At 32.5% G+C, this 27,810-nt stretch overlaps 1 protein-coding gene across 3 annotated transcripts in view; it reads right to left on the bottom strand.

Annotated features, from left to right (window-relative positions):
• Positions 1-300: 300 nt before the first annotated feature.
• The window catches only part of LOC117124289 (SPATS2-like protein), a 50,890-nt gene continuing 23,380 nt past the window's right edge, over positions 301-27,810 (bottom strand). For 2 of the 3 annotated variants that reach the window (XM_033270473.1, XM_033270471.1), the window contains exons 4-12: positions 25,978-26,030; positions 20,529-20,682; positions 19,288-19,560; positions 12,431-12,566; positions 9,961-10,019; positions 7,254-7,363; positions 5,578-5,658; positions 4,687-4,956; positions 301-2,256 (exon numbers count right to left, since the gene is read on the bottom strand). In XM_033270473.1, coding sequence (XP_033126364.1) covers positions 1,273-2,256; positions 4,687-4,956; positions 5,578-5,658; positions 7,254-7,363; positions 9,961-10,019; positions 12,431-12,566; positions 19,288-19,560; positions 20,529-20,682; positions 25,978-26,030 — 2,120 coding nt within the window. In that variant the 3' untranslated portion in view covers positions 301-1,272. Of the gene's footprint in view, positions 2,257-4,686; positions 4,957-5,577; positions 5,659-7,253; positions 7,364-9,327; positions 9,438-9,960; positions 10,020-12,430; positions 12,567-19,287; positions 19,561-20,528; positions 20,683-25,977; positions 26,031-27,810 lie in introns of all 3 variants that reach the window. The other variant, XM_033270472.1, reaches the window with a different exon arrangement.

Below are 27,810 nucleotides of genomic sequence, written 5' to 3'. Positions count from 1 at the left end.
AGATTTTAGTTTTTTTTTCATCTTTTTACTTTTGTTTTCTGGTTTTATTTTTTTCATTGTATTATTCATTTGAGCTTTCTACCTCAAATTTTTAAGAATGAAAATATAGAACAATGTTTTAAGAAAACAAACCAATTAAAATAATTAAGATATTGTGAGACATCAGATGAAAAAATCCTTTCGTTTTAGACAATTACAATTCTTGATATTACAACTACTAAACCTTTACATCTTATTATATGTCTCAGTATTTTTAAACCAACATAACAAATGTACTAACACTTTAACAGATTTTTTTTTTTTGAAAATACACTAAATTAATACATAACTTCAGCATACACAACTAATTAGCCCTAAATAACTTCACAATGAATTAAGGACTAGTCCTTCTATATAGTAAAAATTGTTGTGAACGCTGGCGAACTTCTTTGGGAAAGATTGTGAAAAACAACACATGGTTACACTGATGAATTGTGCTGAAGCCAGTGTGTAAATGTTTGAACATTCTTTGAAAATTCAATTCCAGTCAATTTACAATTTTTACTTTAGTGCCACAATGATTGTTAAGTATTTGACACAGGTCACATCATTATCAATAGAATCCTAGGAACTGTTACATGTTTACAAAATGGGATAAGACTATCTCAACTTCAGCTGCCAACACCTCAACTTCAGACCCTTGTATGTTAATATTCAAAATACATAATTTGACAAAAATTTGTACCAACAAACATGTTTGTGTGCGAGTAAACCAATGTCACACAGTTACCCTATCCGCTACAAAAATATAAACGTAGCAGTACCAGTGTCGGGATTCATTTTTGCTATGTGTTGTATCAATAAAAAAAAAACATTCCTTAATTAAGTAGAATATCAATTTGATTAGCATATTGAAATATTTTATTGCTAGAACATCTTTAATCAGATTTACAACATTATTAGTGAATTTTAGATCTGAAATGACAAGTAATCTGGGAACCTATGCTAATTATATAGCATGCAAAAGAGTATGATTACTGTATTGTTTCAACAATGCAATAACGCATTGAGACGTCATAGTGCATTACAGTATACCTTAAACGCCAGCTAGAACGAATTAGTTGCTGTAGACGTGTGTTAAATTGTTTCTGATTGGTCAAAAACACTTTCAGTGACAAGATTCAAAGTTGATTTCATGTCCTAGACAAAAGTTGATGTTCATTATGGATATAATCACGCATGTGCACAGATGTAAACCCACATTGCTTATCAGATCTAAAACTCTCTATTCATTCACTCATCTACTGTGACTGATACATTAACATGACCGCTCTGAACAGGTTTTTCCTGATTACTGGTTTTCACCTTTAAATCAGTCGTACTACTTACAACACCATTTACTAGTGCATTATCTATATTATCTTTATTATTATTAGCAAGGTCTTCACCCTCATGCTTTTTGCCCTCAGTTTCTTTTTTAGTGTGACCATTGTGAATAACACCGTTTGGCACTGATGCAGGGCGTGGCTTACGTGGAGGGCGTTTTCCTTTAGGAGATTGTGGAATTGCGCCGTTGGTCAAAGGTTTGTATCCTACTTCAGTATTAGGAGGTTTTATCTCCACATTGACCTGAGTATCTTCATTTGGTTGTCTATCGTTTTCCTGTGCTGTACTTTTCACCCCACTTTTTTCTTGTTTTTTGTTTTCTTCTATTTTGTTGTATTCTATATTCTCCTCCTTTTGAGCTGTATCATCCACTTTATTTGGTCTTCCCTGCTGTTTCTTTGCAGAGTGATTCCTTGTCCAAGTATTCCTATTTTGCTTTGGTTTCATCTTATTTTCATAACTTTTGGTCTGTGTCGAACCTTTCTCAGCAGAACCATTTTCCAATGAATTAGGTTTACCTTCGTTTACCACAGTATCATTACTTTCTGAATGGCTCTGTCGTTCTCGCTTTCGTCTTCTGTACTGCTCACGCCTTCGCACAATTTTTGTTGTCTGAGAATCAGAGTGTCGCTGATCTTGTTTTTCTGATTGAGTATCTTGGTACTTATCATGTTGTTTATCATTTTGCCTCTCTTGCAGTTTATTTTGTTGACTATCTTTCTGCTTGTCAAGTCTATCTTGTTGCCTATTTTGTGGTCTATCATGGTCACGATGAGGTTTTCTAAAAATTTCTTTTTTCTGGCTGGCAGGTTTGTTAAATTGATTCTGGTTAGAATCTTTGGTATTGTGTCCTTTATTCCTATGTGGTGGTGATTTAGGTACTGGTAATCCCTGTAAAAAAATATAAATCGGTATCAATGAGGGAGACCTTTCAAAAAACATATATGAAAATCATGTATTCTTCAATTTAAAAACAATATAATATATTGTACATTACAGTAGAACCCCTCATTTACATATGGGACAGACCCAGAGGTGTTTGTAAAAATTATTCGTACGTAAAATTGGGGTTGTGGCTAAGCCTGGACTTTAATTTTGTTGGATTGGAGCCAAAACTCCAACTCGCGCTTGAAAGAAATTCAAAATAACGATCATAATAATGTACAGTACTATACATACTTGTTAATATGTATAGAAACTTTATTATATGACTTATCTTCTAGCTTATGAAGAAACACAGCCCAGCAGGCGCCGCAACAGGGCGAGTAACGCAACAACGTTTTTCACTAGACCCATGTTCTTGTGGCGTCAAGTAAATACCTTGTACAGAATAATCTGGAAACCAGGGGTTCACAACTTTTTAAAAAAAGAGCGCTGATTGGCTGTAGACACGGCGCTTGGACTTGTTTTTATGTCAGTGTTTATGGGGGAAATAATGAAATGGTAGATTAATGTTAGTTAGATTTGATAAATAAAATCCATTCATAATTAGGGGGTTCATTAAATTACAATATGAGGATGGTGTATTCAGAGACGAATAAATAATGCGCCTATCAATATGCCGACAAGTTACGCATTGGGCGGAGTTTTCTCACGGCTGCAGACATGAAGTATGATCGCTGTGTTGAATGTCAGTGTATTCAAAGCGCACTATCTGCGTTTTGTATTGTAGTAGATATCGCTTATAGTGTACAGCAAACCGTCTAAGACCGAGTGAATAAACTCCAGCCCGTGCCTAACGATTAATTCTTGACACGGGTGTGTGTTTTGTTCATGAAAGAGGAACTTTATTTATGACAACAATGACATGATTTTACTTTCGTAAAATCGGGAATAAAAGCAATTGAGTAAAATCACAGAAAACTACATTGACAGTAATTTCATTCACCCATATTTCATTCAAGATCATACAGATGGAGTGTCCTCTCCACCTTTCATACAGAGATCAGAGGAAAGGGAATCAGTAGATGTGGAACATATTTAAAATGAAAATATGCTTACTGCATATGCAGCTACTGTTATTTCTTAATTTTAGGCATCTACTTTAATTACAACAACGAAGAGTAGGACAAATCATCTTGCTAGTTTATTATGTGATGAGATGAAGGCTTCTATTCAGACAAGCCATACTACTATACCATATCTAATTTTATGCATGTTTATGCAAAACAAAATTGCCAGCATGCCTTCACATACTTCTAAAGAACATTATAAAAATAGAAACTGAATGCTTTCGAACTGACACCACATTTCAATTCATTCCTTTGCCTTGAGGTCTCGCTGTGCAAGTTGCTTGTGTCTTTGGGCAAGGTACTTTATCTACGGTTATCTTGGTTGGCTGCAACATTATGGGGCATGAATGTTGTGTTCCATGTGCTTGATCCAGTGACCGGGGGTAATAATGTAAAGCGCATAGAGGTTAGTCTTCAATATGCGCTATATAAGTCGACAATTATTATTATTATTATTCCTTCTGATTAGAAGCAGTTTTCTTTTTTTTCATTCATTCATTTTTTATTTTGCCTTTCATAAAAATCACAATACAATCGGAACATACCGTAAAATAAAACAAAAAAAAAACTAAAACAAAACTGGCAATAAAACAAAAAACAACTAATACAGAAAAACTGTAAATCATAACGAGGCAGGGATTTACAAAAAGCAATTATAATTGCTATAGCTCATAAGTATGTAAACCCATCCCTAGAAAAACAACATAAAATTATATGATATAAAATATAATTCTCAGAATTAAGAGTTAAGGTTAATTGCATAACAAATAAATTGAATTAAAAAAAGATTGAGGGGGGGGGGGGGGAACTATATATATCTATATATATAAATTATATATATATATATATATATGTGCATGGTATTCATATATACACATATATACATACACAACAAAAACTAACAAAGGTATACTGTTCAAAAAGTTAGAAATTTGCTATTTGCAATAAAAGTAGGCCTATTATCAGTAGTTTTACACATTACAAGACTGATTATTAATTAATACAAACATTTTTATAACAGCATAGAAAAAAAAAATAAATGTTGGTTATATAATGTTCTTTAAATTTTGCTGTAAATACATTACAATTGTCCAGTACTACAGAATCTTTGAGTGCATTTGGTAGGGTTGAGGACAACCGTGTGAACTCGCAGATGGTGCAGTATTTTCGCACATCGGTATGTGCGTAGTGATGTTTAAAAGTTAGTGAGTCTGCATATCTTGAATTTAATATAGTGTTTGATAAAATAGTCTTGCATTCAATATGTCCAGAAAAGCATTATTCCAAATAAGAAGACAGTGTTGCATACCTGCGCTTTAAGGGACTTCAACAGTTTATTTTGAAGTTCTCTTATCTCAGCAGCTGTCATCTGTATCCCAGGAACTGCTGTAGGAATAGATATGCCATCATCTGTAGGCTCAACATCCATGAGAGCGTCGGAAGGGTTACGACCATGAGGAGTGAGATCTTCGTTGACAGAGGTAGATCTGCTTAAATCACTGCTAAGTGATGTCAAAGAGTGTCGACGTGTTGAATACTGACTTGTGATTGGTGTCACTTCACCAAATGAGTTTACATGCTAAGTTACCAAGACATAAATGGAATAATCACATTACAATATACTGCACTCTAATGCATTTATTTTGACAAACACTAAGTACTTTAAAAGCAGATTTCTCATGTGCAAAGCATGATTAATTTTACAATCACAACTAACCAGTGTTTGACATACTATATGACCCAATATTCAATTAAGGCTTTCATGTGAGATGCATTTTTGTTTATTTAAAAAGTAGGCCTGTCCCATTCAAGCACAGGTGCTCAGCTTCCCATGGTATGCACCCAAAATAGGCCTGTTTCATTCAAGCACAGGTGTTTAGCCTCCCACGGCATTCAGCTTCATAAAGGGTTAAGCCTCACAGGGCATGTAGCCTCATCATAGAAGGCAAGCAGGCTCATGGGGTTAAAGCCTCACTGGGGATGTAGCCTCATAGGTGGTTCAGCATATTAGGGGATATAGCCTCACATGGGGTAAACCACACAAGAGATACAATCTCACAGTCAGTAAGCCTCATAAGGGGTATCTTGAAAGGGGGATACATGAGAGGCTGCCACACAGAGTGTGTGCTGTGAATTTGGAATTTTGTTATCTTGAAGTTACACTATAAACCTTTATTTCTAGATCTCATTGGGACCATACCTCCTCAAAAGCAGATGCATCTGCTTGGAATCTAGATGTTCTTCCAAGTGCTTCATCTATTTTTCTATCTGACACAAAATGCTAGAAAAACAAATTAAACATTTAAAAATTAAAATTCTTATTCATCTGTACAAGTATTCCATTTAAAAAAAAAGTTTCATTGTTATTCTACACCTTTATATCATGAGTGCTCCTTTGGTCACTTTTGATAAAATATTTTAAACAGCACATAACAGTATGCTATAAAAAGTTGGGAGTCTTGACAAAAACAACTGATGAGCAAGTATTATTGTTGTGAATAAATTAATTTAAAAAATTGAATGGGATACATCATGGATAGAGGGCGAGACAGATGGCTGAGTGGTTATGGCAGGAGTGCTGCAACCTACAGGCCCTAATATAACCTACGGCCACTAATATAGGAGCTGGTTCAAACGGCACGCTCGCCTATGGTTCTGGTGGTGGAAGTCTTCTCAGATTAGTACCGTAAACCGTAGGCCCAGTGTACACAATTGGCTCATGTGCACTTTAAAGAACCCAGTACATCTTTCGAGATTAGTAGGAGGTTACCCCCGTGTACTGGTCCATACAGCCCCTGAGGTCCTTTGCAGAATGTACCTTTGTAAACATAAACACGCCCTTATTAAATCAAATAAATATTATTGCTGGGCCTGCCAGCTAGAAAATATTTTTTTTAAAGTCAGCTGGTGCAAAACTACATTAATAAAAGAGAAAGGTAATGTAGATGCAAGTTGCAGAATAAAGCCATGGGATATGCACAAGACAGAATATATAAAGTGGAAACTAAAAGTATGTTGAAGTTCAACTTTATTTTTTTCACAGAGGCTCAGATTTGTAAATGTTTGGCTCTAGGTAACCCACAATAGGCCCATGCAAGTTTGCAATTACTAAAAGTGTGGAAGAACAATACTATTATATACATCTTATGAGGGTATGATGACAAGGGACAAAAAGTTAAAGGTTTGTTAAACATATGTATATTTCGACGTATTTATTCCAACTTCAATATTTGTCAATAATAATGCCAAGATAATTACAATGGAGGCCTTATGTGCCATATGAGTCAACAATAATAGGTAAGATAAAGTTCATCATTATTTTATTTAACATTGGTAAATATGTAGCTTATTTCAAGCAACCCATATGCAAATAGGGACTAATTGCATATTTTTCCATAAAATGTTCATGAGAAACTATCTTACATGGGAGCTAACTTAACATGTGAAGTTAACATATACTGTATATGAGCAAATTTGCATATTGAATTTGAAAGATCAGCAGTATTTCCATTTGTAATATACAAGTTTGATTGAAATGGGGAAGGGAAAATCCAGTTGCATGTGATATCCCATGTGGTACAAAGTAGCTAGTAAAACATATGTACTGAAAAAAAAATTATAAAAAAAAGTTACCAAAAATGAAAATGACATTAAAGTACTTGACAGAGTTGGCTTGGTTTAGAGTTTCAACTGTACTTGTAATTAGTATCACAAATCGCATTGCTCTCAAAGCATGCCAAAATAATTATGCCTAAAAAGCATCTTTTCACGGTAATAAGCACTATTAATTAAAAAACATAGCACATATTCTTGTAGGTGCATTAGGTGTGGGTTAACAAAATATTAAATATCAAGAATAAAAGAAAGGCATCTCACCTTAATATCGGCCCTTAACTCTAATAGCTGTATTTCACTTAAAAACTTAACTTGCTCTGCACGTCGTTTCAATTCAACAGCCTCTTGCTGACGTTTACCAAACATTGTAGCTGAAATAAATGTAAAAAACAATTATATAAACCATCCGCTTACTTCTTATATATAATACCCAAAGCTGCTGAAAGAATATTGGTTGGAACTCTGATAACAAGAAAATGGGTGAAGGGGAGGGACAGCTCTTAAGATTTACAAAAGTTTCCATGTTTGAGTTAATATACAAATATTTAAAAGTTTTAAATTGTTTTATACTCAATTTATGATTGCTTGTATGCTTAAATTGTGAAAAAAATAATTATACATTATTATTATAGTATATAAATTTTAAAAGGAATGCTTTATATTTTTAAGGTTGCCATGTTTGAGTTAATATACAGAGATTTTAAAGTTTTAAATCATTTTTATACTCAATTTACAATTGCTTGTATGCTTACACTTTCATTGAAAAAAAATAATTATACATTATTATTATAGTATATAAAATTTAAAAGGAATGCTATATATTTTTAAGGTTGCTATGTTTGAGTTAATATACATGGATTTTAAAGTTTTAAATCGTTTTATACTCAATTTATGATTGCTTGTATGCTTACATTTTTATTGAAACGTATATAAAATTTAAAAGGAATGCTTTATACTTTTAAAAATGTTATCACCAGAAAACACCACAGGACAGTGTAGAGAGAAGGTAATATATATGCAAATGACGTCATTCGGGAAGTTTATTTATTTTAGTATGGAATACAAACGTACCTCCCTGGGGAGTATTCCATAACATTACAGCAGCTAATCAACGCATTTTCAACAAGTCTTTTCAGATAACGACTATAAACCGTAAGCCCAGTGTACACATGGCTCATGTGCACTTTAAAGAACCCAGTACATCTTTCGAGATTAGTAGGAGGTTACCCCGGTGTACTGGTCCATACAGCCCCTGAGGTCCTTTGCAGAATGTACCTTTGTAAACATAAACACGCCCTTATTAAATCAAATAAATATTATTGCTGGGCCTGCCAGCTAGAAAATATTTTTTTTAAAGTCAGCTGGTGCAAAACTACATTAATAAAAGAGAAAGGTAATGTAGATGCAAGTTGCAGAATAAAGCCATGGGATATGCACAAGACAGAATATATAAAGTGGAAACTAAAAGTATGTTGAAGTTCAACTTTATTTTTTTTTAACAGAGGCTCAGATTTGTAAATGAACCCACAGTAGGCCCATGCAAGTTTGCAATTACTAAAAGTGTGGAAGAACAATACTATTATATACATCTTATGAGGGTATGATGACAAGGGGCAAAAAGCTAAAGGTTTGTTAAACATATGTATACCACTCAGCATTTTCCTGCGAGTAATTTCGACATATTTATTCAAACTTCAAAATTTGTCAATAATAATGCCAAGATATTTACAATGGAGGCCTTATGTGCCATGATACTGAGTCAACAATAATAGGTAAGATAAAGTTCATCATTATCTTATTTAACATTGGTAAATATGTAGCTTATTTCAAGCAACCCATATGCAAATAGAGACTAATTGCATATTTTTCCATAAAATGTTCATGAGAAGCTATCTTACATGGCAGCTAACTTAAGATGTGAAGTTAACATATACTGTATATGAGCAAATTTGCATATTGAATTTGAAAGATCAGCAGTATTTCCATTTGTAATATACAAGTTTGATTGAAATCGGGACGGGAAAATCCAGTTGCATATGATATTCCATATGGTACAAAGTAGCTAGTAAAATGTATGTACAGAAAAAAAATTAGAAAAAAAAGTTGGCAAAAATGAAAATGACAGAGGTGGCTTGGTTTAGAGTTTCAACTATACTTGTAATTAGTATTACAAATCGCATTGCTCTCACAGCATGCCAAAATAATTATGCCTAAAAAGCATCTTTTCACGGAAATAAGCACTATTAATTAAAAAACATAGCACATAACCTTGTAGGTGCACTAGGTGTGGGTTAACAAAATATTAAATATCAAGAATCAAAGAAAGGCATCTCACCTTAATATCGGCCCTTAACTCTAATAGCTGTACTTCACTTAAAAACTTAACTTGCTCTGCACGTCGTTTCAATTCAACAGCCTCATGCTGACGTTTACCAAACATTGTAGCTGAAATAAATATAAAAAACAATTATATAAAAACCATCGACTTACTTCTTATATATAATACCCAAAGCTGCTGAAAGAATATTGGTTGGAACTCTGATAACAAGAAAATAGGTGAAGGGGAGGGACAGCTCTTTAGATTCACGAAAGTTTCCATGTTTGAATTAATATACAAATATTTAAAAGTTTTTAATCGTTTTATACTCAATTTATGATTGCTTGTATGCTTAAATTGTGGAAAAAATAATTATACATTATTATTATAGTATATACATTATTATTATAGTATAAAAAACTGAAAATCCATTTCATGTCCATTTTAAGTGTTTGTGCAATGGTTGAGTAATTCATTGAAAGTTGGACTGCTCCATTCTGCTATGCACCACCTTGCCGAGTTGGGCAACCCATATTTCACCTATGGGATATTCCTTCCATTGCACTCATAAACTTACATTTTAATTATTTTATTATATATTTTCATTGTATTTTGTGAAGTGTTTGTGTTCAGCTGAGAGTCTCAACTTACCAGCTTGTTCCTTAATTGAATTCAGCTCTCTCAACAGCTCAACTTCACGGTTTTGAAGTCTAATAGTGAAAAAAAATATTTCCAAATTACAATTAATTATTCTTTATTATTTATAAGTAGCATTACTGAAAATATAGGTAGATGATGTAGGGTCCAATTAATAGAATATGGCCACTCAAAAAACAGCTTCAAATAACTCCAATAAATAACATGTTAGTGTTACTGTATATCTGAGAATATTGGAATATTTCTGGAACAAAGTATAATGTTATTTCATCAGAAGGACAACATAATAAAATGGGAAAAACAGGAATGGTTATGCCTAAGATTTAAATACTGAAAATTCCAGGAAATATAGCATTACATAGCACTTATTAATTCAACTTTAGGCACTAGGGACCAAGGATAGGCCAAACATTGAACTAAATCACTCTTCAAAGTGGCAATTGAATCACAAGACAACAGGGGCTGTATGGACCAGTACACCGGGGTAACCTCCTACTAATCTCGAAAGATGTACTGGGTTCTTTAAAGTGCACATGAGCCATGTGTACACTGGGCTTACGGTTTATAGTCGTTATCTGAAAAGACTTGTTGAAAATGCGTTGATTAGCTGCTGTAATGTTATGGAATACTCCCCAGGGAGGTACGTTTGTATTCCATACTGTAGGTGTTTACTCCAATGACCGGGATAATGATAATTTGACACGCACAGAGGGCTTATCATAATGCGCTATATAAGTCTACCTTTATTATTATTATTATTATTATTATTATTATTATTATTATAATTATTATTACAGTGGCCTTAAAAGACATGGCAGGTCACACATAAAAAATTATAGACACACAAAAGATTCTGATATTTTACAATTAGTTCCTTGAGTAAATGGGGTTTTAAAATGTGTCTACGAATTGTAAAACTGGACTTAATATGTAGTACTCATGAACCTATAATTAAGCGGGCAAGTAATATTGAAATATCAAATCCAAAATATCTTTAGTATCAATGTAACAGCACTGTTGAAGTAATTGATGTTGATATTAATGACCAGTTAATGTGTGTATGCAAGTATTTGCAACTCTTTCCATTTTTAAGCATCTTTATTATTTACTTTACACAGTAATTTCTATTTTATTGCATTTGTGAAGGCTAAATAAAAAATGAATGAAGAAATAAAATGAATAAATCAGATAAAACAAATATCAAAATCTATGATTAACTTTTGGTTCTTTTTAATGGTATAGATTTTGCATTTAGGTTTTACTTGTTAAATAGAATTTTATAAAGCCAGTCACTAGGAAAATGCATGTCTGGCACGGTTTTATTTGCCATTTGGCTCTATCATCTTGGGACACTATTGGAGACTGTGTCTCCTTCATTGACTGCTAGTATAATTTCCTGCCTTAATTGTAAGATCTATGCAGAGCGTCTAAAAATCACAACCTATACTATGTTAATGCAAATAAATATAGCTGGCAACCATGTTTTATTACTTCATGCAAGCATAAAGTACTTTTATTTATTGTTCATAATTCTATGTTTGACATGGACTGAGTCTGAATTTTAAAAAAACAAATTAATACTTAATGTAAATGGTTTTATCTAAATATGTAATTATATATGTTATAAATTATACACATATTTTGAGACAGTGTTGATAACTAGTACTTTATGTACATTTTGTATCTAAATATTATTACTGTTGCCTGAATATCTAATAAAAAATAAACAGACTGATATGTTGATAATAGACATGCAGTAAAATTTGTTAATTTCATTCATACTACACAGGTGATGAATCTGTAAATCATTGATATTCTTGAATACAATGTGATTGCAATGACTTCAACAAGAAACGGCATGAAAACTGTTGAATAGAGTCTGACATTATGGTGGAAAAAATTTTCAATTTATTTTATCATCTTTTAAAAATATTGCTATATCAAAAAAATTCAATTATTTTACACATTCATTTTTTATTTTATTTTTATTATCCTTTCACATCCAATACCAAGTACTGTATATAACTTTCCAATTACAGGATGCATTTAAACTAAGTTTATGACACTTGGAGGGTGTAGCTTTTTTCAATGATGTTAAAAAACACTGCAGTGACAGGGTTTGAACCAAGGACCTGAGATTGGAAGGCAAGCATCTTAACTACAAAGCTATTCAACTACACTCCACTGAGTGATGTGTGGCTGTACAATTTACAAAATTAAAAAAAATACCAAGCTTTAGGATTTTCAATGTCTGCTAAGTAATATATTGTTAAGCCCACATTTATCCTATTATATCTGATATCTTTAAACTAGCTATAAAGTAAATCCATGTGATTCATAGCATATAGTTTTACATATAACCAGGTGCAATCACTGACTATTAAAATATAGTGAATCGCATGACTATTAGTGACCATGTGGAAAATCTCACTATAAATTGATACTGAATGTTGTTTTTACTTACATTGTGTGAACATCAGCAAATGCACTCTTGATTTTCTTGAAAGCATTTTCCATTTCTTCTGTATGTTTATTGTGGTGATGTCCAAGCGAAACTGTTGTTCTCTGTAAATCCTTCACTGATTTATCCAATGCCCCACCTGTAATGATAAAAAAAAATCTTTCTCTATTTCTTATAATTATTTCACTTATTCACAAGCAATCTCATAATTTACATTTAAGAAATAACCCACTTTGTTTTGTCTTTTTTTTTTTTCAAATTTTCCCCTAAATAGGTTTTGCATCATTCATTTATGCAGTAGTTTTAGTAACAGTATTAAAGGATGTGTCGGAAAACATCCATCAAACCAACCTTTTGTCTTCAATTAGGAGTGATTTCAGTTCTAGAAATTTTAGGTTAACAAATTCCGAAGATTTAAATGTTTTAAAGAGACATTACAAAAGAGAGAAATAAGTGGTATGATTTGGCTTATTTTTGTATTCAGTTGAACTATAGTTTTCGAATAGAAGTTGTTATATATAAAGGCTTTGGGTCACTTATAAGAATCTCATAATCTATAATAAAAATTATATCTAGCATATTACGATTAAATTTTCAGTAAAAAAAATTGTAGGCAAAAAAGGCACATTGTCTTAGAACTATGGTGTTTACAAGTAAAATGTTTTTAAGTGCCTGTTGTTTATAAAATACAATAGTTTTGTAATTTATTTGAAACACTGGTTATAAACACATGAGTAAAATAATCTATATTGGCCTCAATGGTCATTGTGAAAACGAAGAGAAAACAATTAATAAATCAACTAAAAAATATAGATACAATAATTATATAGCACAATCACAAATAAGTTTTGAATAATTGAATACTCCCTAATAAATTTCATTGTGGTTCACCCTGTTATTGACTGCCATCAGTGTTGTAATTAATTACAATTTAAGTATTTTCGATGCCTAATAATGGACTTTTTTGTATCAAACACCTTAAATTTTGTAGCATATAAACTTGTAGGTTTAACAGTATATTTATTCTTGCTACTACTGTAGACATATAATTTTACCAAGAGGACGTAAGACTTTTATTACTCTGTAAATGTGTCATAAAGTAAATAAAATAGAAATAGCTGGAAAAATTATAAAAAAAATATACATAATTCATAAAAATGTTTATCCCAGTGACAAGCACACTCATCATAGTGTAATGTGAACTGACAGTCTATTCCAGATCCGAACAACATCGTTGGAATACACGACATTTGCAAGGTCTGTATTCCAACAAACATTGTTGGAGTACAGAACTTGCAGATGTCCGTTTTAGAACTATGGTGTTTACAAGTAAAATGTTTTTAAGTGCCTGTTGTTTATAAAATACAATAGTTTTGTAATTTATTTGAAACACTGGTTATAAACACATGAGTAAAATAATCTATATTGGCCTCAGTGGTCATAAGACTCAGAAAGACAAAGTACATTTGAATCGCATGTGGAAAAGTCAATCTGACTCATTGCATTGTACTTGTGTCTGGTTCCAGCAGTAAACAATAAAGATGCTTTGCAATACCAGTTTATGATAAACACAAATTACACCATCATACAATAAACTTATGTATTCTGAATTTTAGGCAAAACTTTTTTAACCTAGATTACTAAAATGTAAGACAGAAATTATTGAAATACAATTTTGATAAAGAATATAATGTTCAGTATGTGAGGAAAGAATAGCAACTAAAGGACAATCTTTGGCTTTTGATCCAGATCCTATAAAACGACCCAACAAAAATGTTATGTTAAAATTCAAACAGTTCAGCAATGATCATTAGCGGATCAAGGGATGCAAGGTATGCACTGCTTATACAAGCTAAAATACCAATAAAAACTATATATTGTACGTGACCCTCAGGGAAGGAAAAATTTACTGAAAAGCGCAAAATCTAGTCCACTGCGCCTTTCATAAACGTTTAAATTGGCGCATTATGTTATTATTATTATTATTATTACGCTGGGCATATGCCCGAAAGAGATTTGCAGACTGTAAAACTTTGGTATCTAGGATGTCAGCTAATCTACTATATCTACTATTGAGCCTATCACATCGCACTCTCAGCTACTTAGAATTTCCTCACATGGTTGGGTTTCAATTCCAGATAATCGCCTATAAAGTGAGTCAATAGAAGTGGTGGCGATAGAATAGCACATTTAACACTTTATATATTGGAAGTAGTAGTCCCTAGAGTATGTGCGCAGGCTCCTCTTCTCACTCTTCTACTGTATTATAGGCCTCTACTGCCCGGCATTTTAATATCTCACTGATTAAAAGTTAATAATTTGCATACAGACGTCCGATATATAGAAGCTATAGCTCCAAATTTTTCTTCTATGGCATTCCCTATCATGCCATACAGTTTACCTTATGGTCAGCCACTGAAGATGATTGATAAATCATATTCAGTGATTAAGAGAATTAATAATAATAAACAATAAATTGGAGAACTAAAATAGTGCTTGTTAGACCACTTAAAAATATTACAAGAAATATTGATTAAAGAGATATGTTTTAAGGATAGTCTTGAATGCATCAGGATAGTGGGGAGAAATATAGATTTCTTACTGGAGAATTTCATGGAGGCAACAGATATTATAAAAAAATGTGTATACATTCCATTTTTCATGGTGGTAAGTGTATTAACAGGCCAAAAATCAATTTTGTTTTTATTTAAAACCATCCTCATCGGTGGGTTTAAGAGATAGCATAACAAAATTCTTGCCTATGAACACCTACTGGTTATGTGCTGTGGGTGAAAGTGAAGTTCTACTGTAATGTGTTGTCGTAATTTCTGCCGACAACCCACAGAAACAGTCCAGCTGTCTACTGCAACTAATGGATAATTCCTTTATCCTGTTGAAGGTTCTATTAAATATATACTATAAATTAATGCACGGATAAACACAAATAATGAGTCTGCAATTTTTCAATTCTAACAAGACGCTTGGAAAGTGTAAAATTCCAATGTAATAAAAATACATACATAGACTGGCATAAATTTGACGTCATAAAACTAGATGCATGTATGTCTGAGTGTAGGTCTGGAGTTGGAAGATAATTCAAACTAGTTGACACAACATCCTAATAAAGATAGTACTTCCTTTTTCTCATCATTAATATATACAATTGGGGTTGATGTGGTTTCTTTTTTTGACAAGGTGATATCACACTTAACATCTGGCCTGAATTCATATGACTTAAAAAATAGCTGGCTACATAGCCAGCATAACATCAGAGGCAGGGCTTATAACATATGCTTGTTAGAAACATGCTTTTGTGATATATGACATATTGCATTGGCTATGCATCAATTGGCCAGGCGACACAATTTATACAAGTAATCATAAAACCAGGTTTGCTGGGATGGGGATGGGGTTGGGGGATATTTTTTGTAAAATTTATAGATTGTGAATTCTAATACATTTCTTTATATTTAGTTTTTTACTATCAGAAATAAAACTATTCTAAATCTGTAATATCAATCAAATTGAAGAACTGTTTTGATCGTTAATAAACCAAAAACAACGGATTACACCTTGGACAATGCACTATATATTCTTATGTAAGTGTACAGTATTACAAAAAATATTAGAACAATATTCACATTTTCTACAGCAAAGACTAGTTACAATAACATCGTGTTTTTATAAGTGTGGGCTCCTACTTCTTGAAATCGGCTTATTATATCCCTCATCAATGTTGTCTCCGAAGGAAGCCACACTAATTGCTTACAGATCAAGTACAACTCCCTCGCAGCAGGCTAAAATTCTATCAGATAACTGACTAGACCAGAGTCAGCAAGGACAGGTTGGGCTTCCAAGTCAAAGACTCTGATTGGTTTAAGTTTCTGTTATTATTATTATTATTGTTATTATTATTATTATTATTATTATTATTATTATTATTATTATTATACAATACTTTATATTTTTGAATTTTTCTATTGTATATCATTATATCATATATTTCATCAAACTTTGAATACCATATAAAAAATATAACATGGAAGTGTAAATAAGACATAAAAAAAGCTAATTTACTGTACTACCAAGGGTTTTTCTTCACAATACAGTATCTACCTTTAATAGTAAATAGAGAAATTGCAATTATAAATAAATTCAGGTCTTGAAATAACTTCCCAAAGTACTTTAAAGTAAATAGCAATGCATTCCTTGTCTGAACAGATAGCTTTTCCCACATTCTAAGAAACTAATTGAATAATCAGAATTGAAGTGAGGTTTAGTGCAAATGTAAATATGAGTGATGTGTGTTTGCTATTGCTCAACATTAATGTAGTGAGACATGTCAATGTGCTACTAATATTACAGGCATTTGGATATGAATGTTATTGTGAGATAATCAACCTGTTTATATTTTATATAACTGATGTGTAGGTGGGGATATTAATTGCTCCAGCAAAATATCAAGAAAGCTAACATGACCTTTTTACCCCAAGCCTGAACACAAAATTATAAAATGGACCCACAATAGCGCTAAAAAGAGTTTTTAAGAACTTTACATTACATAGTACAAATTGTATGGTTAAGCCAGTTATTTAATCCAATTTAGCTTACAATTAATAGATTATTCTATAGGCAAAAAGACTACCATCAAATTATAACAGCAGCTTCCATGATTCATAAAGATCTACTTACATCCGTTTAATATTATTTACTTTACGTTTTTCAGAATGATGAAGTGGAAAGCATTCACATTCTCCTGATGAAGAGCACTGTGTGGTCAAAAGATTGTATGTCAATAATATTTGTTTTAAGTCAGTGGTGACATCATCACTTTTACTTGCACTGAAATTTCGTATTCCCGACTGATCACTAACTGATATAATGCCTCCGATCTTTAGTGTCTCATGTGCAAAATTCTCAAAGCTGGGGTGATTTTCCTACAGAACAATGTGATGGAATATTTTGTTGCTAGGTCAAGCCATGAACGCACACAGCGAACCTAACAAATCTCAACCTACAACGTTTGTTAACACATGAAGCCAAGATCGTTCTAGGCATGGCCTAGAAAGGCATAAGGCAATGCTGAAATAATTCATAATAATGTTAAGAATACATTTTAATCTATTAATCTACCAGGATATAAGGCCTACCTAACAAACCCTAATGAACTATTAACCACAATCACTATATTTAGAAAGGCATAAGGCAATGCTGAAATAATTCATAATAATGTTAAGAATACATTTTAATCTATTAATCTACCAGGATATAAGGCCTACCTAACAAACTATTAACCACAATCACTATATTTAGAAAGGCATAAGGCAATGCTGAAATAATTCATAATAATGTTAAGAATACATTTTAATCTATTACTCTACAAGGATATAAGGCCTACCTAACAAACCCTAATGAACTATTAACCACAATCACTTTATTCATCTTCGTATCGACAAGTATCGCGAAGAGCTGTGCGAAGAGTGTCAGTGCGCATACTACTTGGTACTACAGTACTAAGAAATCATTCTAATATGCGCATCTAATGCACACGCACAGTGATCACTAAGCAACTTACGTTATAGGACCTATAGCAAACCGCAATTACAGTCAAGTAATTTTGTACAGTATAAGAAATAGAACCATTAATTTCTCCAAAAATTGCCTTCAGCCTTGCAGGCTTCAGGCAATTTTTGCAGGAAATAATGGATCCTTTGCCTTCTATTTCCTATAGTGTACTCAAAATCTAACTATAATTAATTGCTTAATCTGTAAGTAAAGTGCTGTTTGCCTTCAATTTAATTTTTTTCAGAATATAATTTAGTTCTGTTAATGATACTTCTGTATTCGGTCTATATTTCTGCATGAACAGAACTGAACCATATGATTAAAAGTAGAGTATCATCATCCAAACACTCTGAATGTGGCCAGGGGAAGGAACTCCCCCCCCCCCCCCCCCCGGTGAGTCGTGCAGTAGGCCAAACCCGAGCGAAGGGCCTGGAAGATTGTCCAAATATGTGGTTAAAACTAGTGTTTTATACTCATTTCACAATGTATGTGCTTTGAAATTCATGTGAACCATAGGGTACAGCATAGAACTGTAGTGTGTCCCAGTACGACTTTTACATAAGGCTACCTAATTTGACCGTAGATATGCAGCAATACTAGAAATTTCTCAATATTTAGGGCAAGTACCTTTTGGAGATTTAGCAAACCATTCTGATAATATTTCCAATTCCATTTTCCAAGCGATTGGAAACAGTTTAATACTTGGGTTCAAACCAACATAAATAATGTTATAGCATTGTCGCACCATTTGCATTTGTTTACCCAACAGATCACGTAACTTGGTTAGCGTATCAATTCTGAAATGTTCCCATGAAACCTTGTGCATTTGCCATGCCACACAACATAAACATTAATTGATCCATAGGAAGCATAAAAATTATTTTGGCAACATACTTCTGTTAACTTTGAGTTAGATTGATCATCAATTTACCAATTTGGCAAGTAAAATCCAATCTTTATATTTGATTTTAGATTTATTCAAGTTCTAGCAAATATTTATCTTTGAAAGTATAGGGAAAACAGAGTGGCACAGAAAATATTTCCACATTGACAAATTTCCGAGTTATGCCATAGTCAACTTAGTTTAAACATTTAAAGAAATTTAAGGACTATAGTTTCGATTTAAGAAATTTGATTTATATTTATTTACCTCATACTATAGGTGGCTGAGTTTTTTAAGACCATCTACACATCATTACTTTGACTTGTACTCTACATCCTTACAATGGCACTGTTAGTGAGACTAATAAATTACCACTTTAAATGTAGATTAAATATGCCGTTTAATAACTTACCTGTCTTTTTCTCTGATTTTTCATTTCCTTTCTGACTTGATGTACTTTTCTCGCTAATGGTTCTTTCACGTTTTGAGTGTCTTCCGCTCTTGTGATCCTTGCTCGGTACAGCCTTGGAATGTTCATCCTTGTGCGAAGTTTCTGGCCTATGAGGTTTGTCAGAAGCTTCTAATGAAGAGACTTTACTCTCCTCAGGTGTCACTAAGGGTGGCATCCTCTCCTGACTAGTGGTAGCTGAATCATGTGTAGCGACACATGTTGTATTTTCTACATCTACACAAAAATACGAAAAATGAAAGTTTCTAGAGAAATTAAGGAATGCATTATAAGTTGTATGATATTGCCTTGCAAGATATGCTACGTTAGCTTGTAAGATTCAAGATTTCAAGATGTTACTGCTACACACAGGTCCTCGATAGATGTGAGAGTCCTGTGTAAAATGCATATTACTGTGAGATTTCAGGTCTTTCTGATATAGCTGGCTTAACTTTTATAAATGCCAATAAATAAAACAATAATACTAATATTAATGTTACACAACACTGTAATAGACAATCAAGGCATTTTCTAACTCCATGTGTTTATCCTGACTGGTGGTGATGCTGAAAATTTGGGATAAAGGGGTTTATTAAGCACAAGATTTGCAGAGACATCCAGTCTGAAACTGCAAAGCCTTCAGGGCTACCAACTTTTTTTGGAATAATCTCTTTAGAATGCCGTCACATTAGTGTGAATGCATCGGCTGATTAAACAATTGCTGGTCACTTATCTCAGGCCCAAAATGATTAAATTTCCTTTCTGTATTTCATATTACTACTGCTACTACTACTGTAACAATGATTTCTGCTAGAGGAACTGTTGACTTTTGATGGCAAGGAAATTGTACTGAATTGACATGTCTAGCTGATTATTTGAAGTATTGACATACAATTTGACGAACTGGCATCACAAATATCGCATGCACTCAAGGATACTTATTAACCAATACTGTCAACAGAAACAGATGTACCACTAAACAAATACTTTTATATAACTCCATAATATCAATAAATCAATCTGACATTTTGATGCAACTTTAAAACATTCAGCCTGCCTACAAAATTTAATAATATTAGTAATATGGAATATCAATAACCCAACATACATATTCCTACTTTAGCAAGGACAATACGTAAGAAGCATTTTTTCCACAATTTTCTAAAATATAGTATTGGAAAGCCTGGTTCCTATAAGGTACTTACTTTTGACTGAGTTTTCTGAGATGGGTTGCTTTGTTGAAACTGTTTGGTTTTTTGTTGACACTGGTTGCTGTACTGCATTCGCTGTATCGCCATGTTTGCTATCAGATTCTTGAAGTTGTTTAGATTTTTTCTTTTTATTCTTCTTACTACTGGTCTAAATAATGAATAATTATTAATGGAAATTAATTAAATAAAAACCTCTACTGTTGACTATTCCTCTAATGCTAGAATATAATAGAATTTAATAGGAAGGACGACCTTGGCTATGCCTAGCAGAAAGTAACAGAGAACACTGATTCTGTGGCACCAACAAAAATACATCCAATATTTAAGTAAAAAGTTAATCAGACAAAAAAAAAAAAAAATATGGTACACAAAATGTCTCATATTGTCACTCCCTTTGACAAAAACAAAAAAAAACATGTGTTTCTTAGGACATATAGAAGTAATGGGAACTAGACCCACTGAAATATTAAAGCTCCGCCTGATATACAATCTATAAAAGCATCCTTTTGTTTTATTCGTACTTGATTGCAACTTAAAGTTAGGCTCCGGAAGAAAAGAAATTGATTATGTTGAAAGACTTGGAAACAGTTAATGAGATACAGATTTTTGAATATTTAGGGAAAAGGGAGTGTAACCACCATTTTTTCAATCTTGCACCCAGTTTATAAATATTTAAAAATCTGTATCTCATTAACCGTTACCAGTTTTTCGTCAAATATATATTTTGTGTCTTAGAAAAACCAGTTGTACAACATATAAACAATTTTTTTTCCTCCGGAGCCGGACATTAATATTTTACCATGTTTAAAATAGATTCAATCAAAGAATATAGATAGAGGAAGAACGAGCAGCGAGCCCAAAATCGTGTAATCAACCGAATTGCATGATGGGAGGCAGTGGAGTAGAGCCCTGCGTATCAGTGGTGTATATAAAAACTTGTCTAGTGTAGGTTAGGCAAAGCCTACTACTGTATAGAAAGTTCGACCTTATTAGGTATTTATCAATTATTCTAGGTCTATCTATTCTTGTACTTAGCTTAGACCATAGACCTACATAATAATTGGATAAGCTAGGCTAGGCCCCAAGCTTTCAAATAAAAAAGGAACATTACAGTGTACACTACAGTTGTTAGGTGTAAACTAGATCTAAGGTACTAGATAGAGGACTATTCTACAAGGCCTAGACATGCCTGGGAGATGTAAAAAGGGAGATGATTAAACTAGGCTTATTGATTATTTAATTCTTATTCTTAAATATTATTATTATTATTATTATTATTATTATTATTATTATTATTATTATTATTATCATGAATATAATATTATTAATTATTATTATTATTACTAGGCCCATTAATAATTGTAATTTTATTATTATTATTATTATTATTATTATTATTATTATTGTTATTATTAACAATAATAATAATAATAATAATAATAATATTTAACATTTTTTCCAACCTGGTTAGGATCAATCTTTATGATATGTATTATTACAACAATTTGTGATTTTGATTGTAGAATTCTTAATTTAAACCAAGTAACACATATATACATACTGCTACTCGCATGATACGACACACTTCCGTTAAAAAGCGTTACAATTCTGTAATGCAAAATACGCTAACCGCTGGTTCTTGATCTATATACTTTGGTTCAATCAATTTTGTAAAATGTGAAGTGGGTATGAAAACTTGGAATTGTAAGTTATCCTTGGTATTTTTGTTTTACAATGAGTTGAATTTTTAAAATAAAATATGAATGATTGAATGATTGGCATATTAAGCAGTCCCGTAACTAGTGTTGGATATCGGTTAGTTGTTGGTGACTTTAATGAGTAGTATGACACAGTTCCTTTTAATTCATTGCGAACTTTTATTAACACAAACTGTACATAGTTACAATCAGCTAAACTCCAGGTTTCAGATGTTAGAGAACCCTTTTAGAGTGGAGTCAGCTCGGCCCTGTACTTTTCTTCTGTGTTGAATCTAACTACTGACTACTGACTACTGAAGCACATATTACTTATTATTATTATTATTATTATTATTATTATTATTATTATTATTATTATTATTATTATTATTATTATTATTGTTATTATTAACAATAATAATAATAATAATAATAATAATATTTAACATTTTTTCCAACCTGGTTAGGATCAATCTTTATGATATGTATTATTACAACAATTTGTGATTTTGATTGTAGAATTCTTAATTTAAACCAAGTAACACAAATATACATACTGCTACTCGCATGATACGACACACTTCCGTTAAAAAGCGTTACAATTCTGTAATGCAAAATACGCTAGCCGCTGGTTCTTGATCTATATACTTTGGTTCAATCAATTTTGTAAAATGTGAAGTGGGTATGAAAACTTGGAATTGTAAGTTATCCTTGGTATTTTTGTTTTACAATGAGTTGAATTTTTAAAATAAAATATGAATGATTGAATGATTGGCATATTAAGCAATCCCGTAACTAGTCAGGTTTCCTATGGTTTGTCCAAACTATCTTTTTGAAAGACCCCTCTTTTAAACCAAACCACTCCCCTTGTACTGAAAAAAATCATTAAAATGTTAAATTGATTTTAGGTTTTCTGTACACAAGTACTCCAAAATATGAATTTCTATGTATCATACTCATGAACTCTGATATCCAAGTTTAGCATACAGTACTTAAACAATATACTATATGAGGCCTTTCGTAAGCTTCATGGATATGACGAAATATACTCAACAGAAATTGAAATAAGAAAAACTCCTTTCACTTTGTTGAATTTCTGTCAGGCCCAGAATGGTACCACCTTCCACACTCTATACGAATAATTCTAAGTTGACAAATAATTGTAACAAAAAAAACAGCTCTACTCCCCAACCTGAAAGCACTTAGATATTTTCAATCAAGTTAGATGAAAAATTATTTTTAAATAAAATTCTATCAAAAAAATATAACCTTGAATTTGCAGACTTTCGTAGCCTTTGTGAAGGTGGATTCTTTCCTGTCGCTATCATTACAATTAAGGATAGGATGTACTCGGTCTGTCCAAGGTTCAAACCAACGTATGGAAATATTATACAAACAGGCGGTAAACAATTCAATGCTGAAGTAAATTAATTACAGACAAAACTAGATTAGAATGACAAAATTATTACATCAAAGTGATACAAACGCTATGTTCATATTCAATTTGCATAGCCATTAAACTTACAGATGTTACTCAGTGTGTCCATCCATTCATACGTATTGTTATAATATTGCCTAACAAAAGTTACACAAAATATTATAGTACTGTCATGTTGTGCCATCAAAAAAACCTAAGGAAGTTTCTGGATTTTGTTTGTTCAAGTTTGAATATCACTACTGTAATGTACTATATGTGCTACCTTTCAGACCAAGAGTCCCTGTATGTAGCTGAAGGAGCCTACAGGTCTATTAACCACTGAAACCTGCCTGATGCTGTGATCTTCCCCAAAGTGAGAGAAGACACTTCCAAGATATATGGTTTAAAGAACTATCTTAAAAAATCATCAGCATGGTGGTTTAATGGTCAGATGTAACTTAAGCAACAATAATAGAGTAAAAACATGTAAACATTCTGAATTTGTTTACAGGGGGAGGGGGGTGGTTCTGACCTCTGGTAAAACTTTGGACCCTGGTTTACTTACACCATATGAATCAAGCTGCAAATGTCAATTTTGTGGTTAAACTAGAAAGGAATAATGTGTTTCTACTTTTTAAATGTCATATCTCATGACCTCAAGTGCTGCTTTATTGCTAAATTTGGTGTGTTGGATTTTTGATTTGGGCACAGCTTTAATAAAATTACCACAGTGATTACCACACATTACAATTACAGTAGAACCTTGTTTTTACGTATCTCAGGTACCGTATATGAACCCTCAGTTTTATGTACGCCTCGTACGGATGATGACGTCATCAAAAACCCAAAATACTCAAACCAAACGGCCACCATAATGTAAAAAGAGATTTGTTAGTTTCTGTCTGTTTATTATTTCAAACTATAACGATAAACTAACCATATGCAAAGTATTTGCATTCACCAGCAGCGTTGACTGTGTCTAATTAATGCGCTGTTATAATCTAAAACCACACAGACTAAGTGAGATGAACAAACTACCGTCGATGCTAGTGATAGTAATACGTAAAGTGATGAATAATACTAATAAACACATGGTTCTATTCGTAGGCCTAGGGCTACAGTTGTATGCCTAGGCCTAAGCAACATTGTTCGTCGATAACATACGTTTATTGAGTGTTACGTACATATTAGGCCAAAAGTCAACACAAATTATAACCCAACCTTAATTTTACGAATCCCTGATTACGTACACCCTCCGGTCCCGTACCGTATAAAAAATTCAGGTTCTACTGTATGAAGTTAATGGTTAGTGGTGTTCAATTTATAGAGCACAAAATACAAAGAGTCTTTAAGCCCTATCAAAAGGCAAGTGTAAACATGGAGTGGAAACCAAAACCATAAAGTAATAAATGAAGTGAAATTTGAAATCCATGCCAGCACTCAAACCACAGCATGGGGATACACCCTTATCACTAACTAGGGTTCAATCTAATTGAACTGCGGTCAGCACCAGTTGAGTCTTGGCCATCCCGAACTCGGTCGCCTCCTATTAAGTATTTAAGACTAGTCAACAGAAGACCAGGATAAGCTAAAAATTTTCAAAAGTCATGTCTAATTTCCAGATCAGAGGTTGCACTTTCTACTACAGATTAGCATTGAGATATTTGCAACATACAGTAGTTAGTTGTTGTAGTACAATGTCCATCATGCACTATGCAGTATGCCTATTCATTTGTGGCATCCTTAAATATCAACATTCTTTCAGATTAGCTATTCTTACCCATCTACAACAAGAAAATAATAACAGTACCTCATTAGTGTTTTTTATGCCACAATGAGGTGGCTACAATTTTGTACCTATCAATCCCAATTATATAAAATATATCATCATAGCTTTAATTTATTAGAATATATTACTAAAATACTGAATTCAAGAGGAGAGTATGATTAATATGTAAGATATGATTATCTCTCTTCCATACAATCAATAAATGATACAAAAGATGAATAATACTATATTGAAATTTTGAAAATCAATAAGAAATATGAAAAGAATTTTAAGCACTAACTTAAATACCCACTGAAGCATGATCACTTCCCTTTAATTCAAAGGAAGCCTACTTAATTTTGATATAAAAAATGAAAATAATGTCTATATGGCAAAATGGCATTCACATATTGATATAGTTAATTCTTAGGATTAACCACTGGCCTGATGATTGAATATTTTGGGTTGAATTTTTGTTGTTTTACATGGTACAGGTATAATATCAGCAAAAAAGATAAAAGGGATAAATCACATGCTGGAATTCAGAATTATCTACTGTACCTTTCCTTTCTTTCCTTGGTAGCTCCATTCATTCAACACTTCTGCAGCACCATCTGTTAGTTTAAAAAAAATTATAATAAAGGATGAATTTTGAACATTAGAAGAAAACATTTTTGAGAAAAGCATTTGTTAATTTTTTGCTTTGATTTTTCTAAAATTTGTAAATATAACAATAATAATAATAATAACAATAAAATTTTTTATTGATAGTAAATAATAGTAATATTTGTAACAATGATTTTAATGATTCACTTTTTTTACAATTTTCTAATAGCTTTATAGGTTATATTTTTTTGTTGTTTTTCTTTTTACGCATTTGTGCAGTTAATTGTTTTACTGATCCCAAGTGGAAATTAGGTACCTTTTCTTTGTATTCCTTATAATCAAGGTCAGTCCATTGCACAGTTTTTTAGGACGATTGTTTGTACGTTTTATTCAAAATGTTATTATGTTTTTGTAAAATGTTACGGACTACTACCTTAGAAATACAGCTCAATCTTTTCAGTGGTCACAAGTTACCACCACATAGGCCCTTGCTCAGATTTTAAGGGGTACATTTGAACACTATACAGTAACTAATTCAATGTAATATAGTTGCACAGTAATAATAACATATGTATATCCTTTAATACAGTGTAGAGGGCAAAGGCAAGGAGGCTTGCCATACAATGTATGGCAGCCCCAAAAACCTTAAGTGTTACCTAATTGTATTCCTACTACACATTACCACCACCACAACAGACTAAACACCGTAAACTATTTTTTGCCATCAGTTACTTTATAGGGTAATACAGTGCTTTTGCTAAAGACAGTGATGTAGGATTCACATCCGGAAATACATTGACAACATTACTCTGAGTGAAAGCTTAAATAACGGCAACAGCAACCTACAAACAGATCTAGATTAGCTGGACAATCGGCTACGAACGACAATCAAAAACTGAACCTATCTAAATGCCAGGTTCTCCAGGTATATTTTGGTCACCAATGTCTTCCGGATGTGGACCTTCATATCTACGGCCAACATTTGCCTGTTGTTACATCTGTAAAACTCCTTGGTATTGTTCTTGAACATGATTTAAAATGGGAAGGAAATACTAAATCTACTAAAGCTAACACGAAACTTTTTATGTTGCGGTCACTTAAGCAGGCTGTCCTTAGTGATGTGGATCTCATTGCAGTGTACAAATGTTATATCCGTCCTATTCTGGAAAATTTGGCAACTTTTTCGCACCCTGGCCTTATACAGGCCCAGTCTTCCAGAATTGAAAAGATCCAGCATAGAGTACGATGTTATTCTTGGGAAGTACTTTGTTTTTATTTATGCTAGTGCCCTACGAGGCATGTACTGTATTTGTAATGATAGTTTTTTTTCTCCCTTAAAATGTTTATCTGGTTTGATGTAAAGTGTATAATGTGCTCCATTTCAGTTTTATACTGCCTTTGCACATTGTTTTCATAAAGATAGGATGTTGGCACTGGAAACTTGTCAGATTTGCTAAATTTGCTAAAAAAAGCCTTAACTTTATCAGATTCAATAACGGTTTCCTATTTCCTATCTAAAAAGTAGCACTTCAGTGTCTCTTTAAAAATTGAATAAATTGTAAAACAGAAAGATTTAAGAAAAGAACAATATAATATTTAACCAAATTACATGAAAATTCATAATCATTACTTGTATTGTAAACATAAATATATTATAAGAGATCTTTAGGCAGTGCGGTTAAGGCAGGGTCACCGCAACCTACCTCCATAATATCGGTGCAGGTTCGAACAGCACACTTAAACCAAGACTCGATAAGGACTATAAACGGTAGGCCCAGTGTACACAAT

The sequence above is a fragment of the Anneissia japonica genome, unplaced genomic scaffold (assembly GCF_011630105.1).
Source record: "Anneissia japonica isolate Jap-2015-1 unplaced genomic scaffold, ASM1163010v1 scaffold288012_len1326614_cov192, whole genome shotgun sequence".
Lineage (NCBI taxonomy): Eukaryota > Metazoa > Echinodermata > Crinoidea > Comatulida > Comatulidae > Anneissia > Anneissia japonica.
The sequence above is the reverse complement of the archived record's forward strand: the minus strand, read 5'-3'. Positions and strand labels throughout refer to the sequence as shown.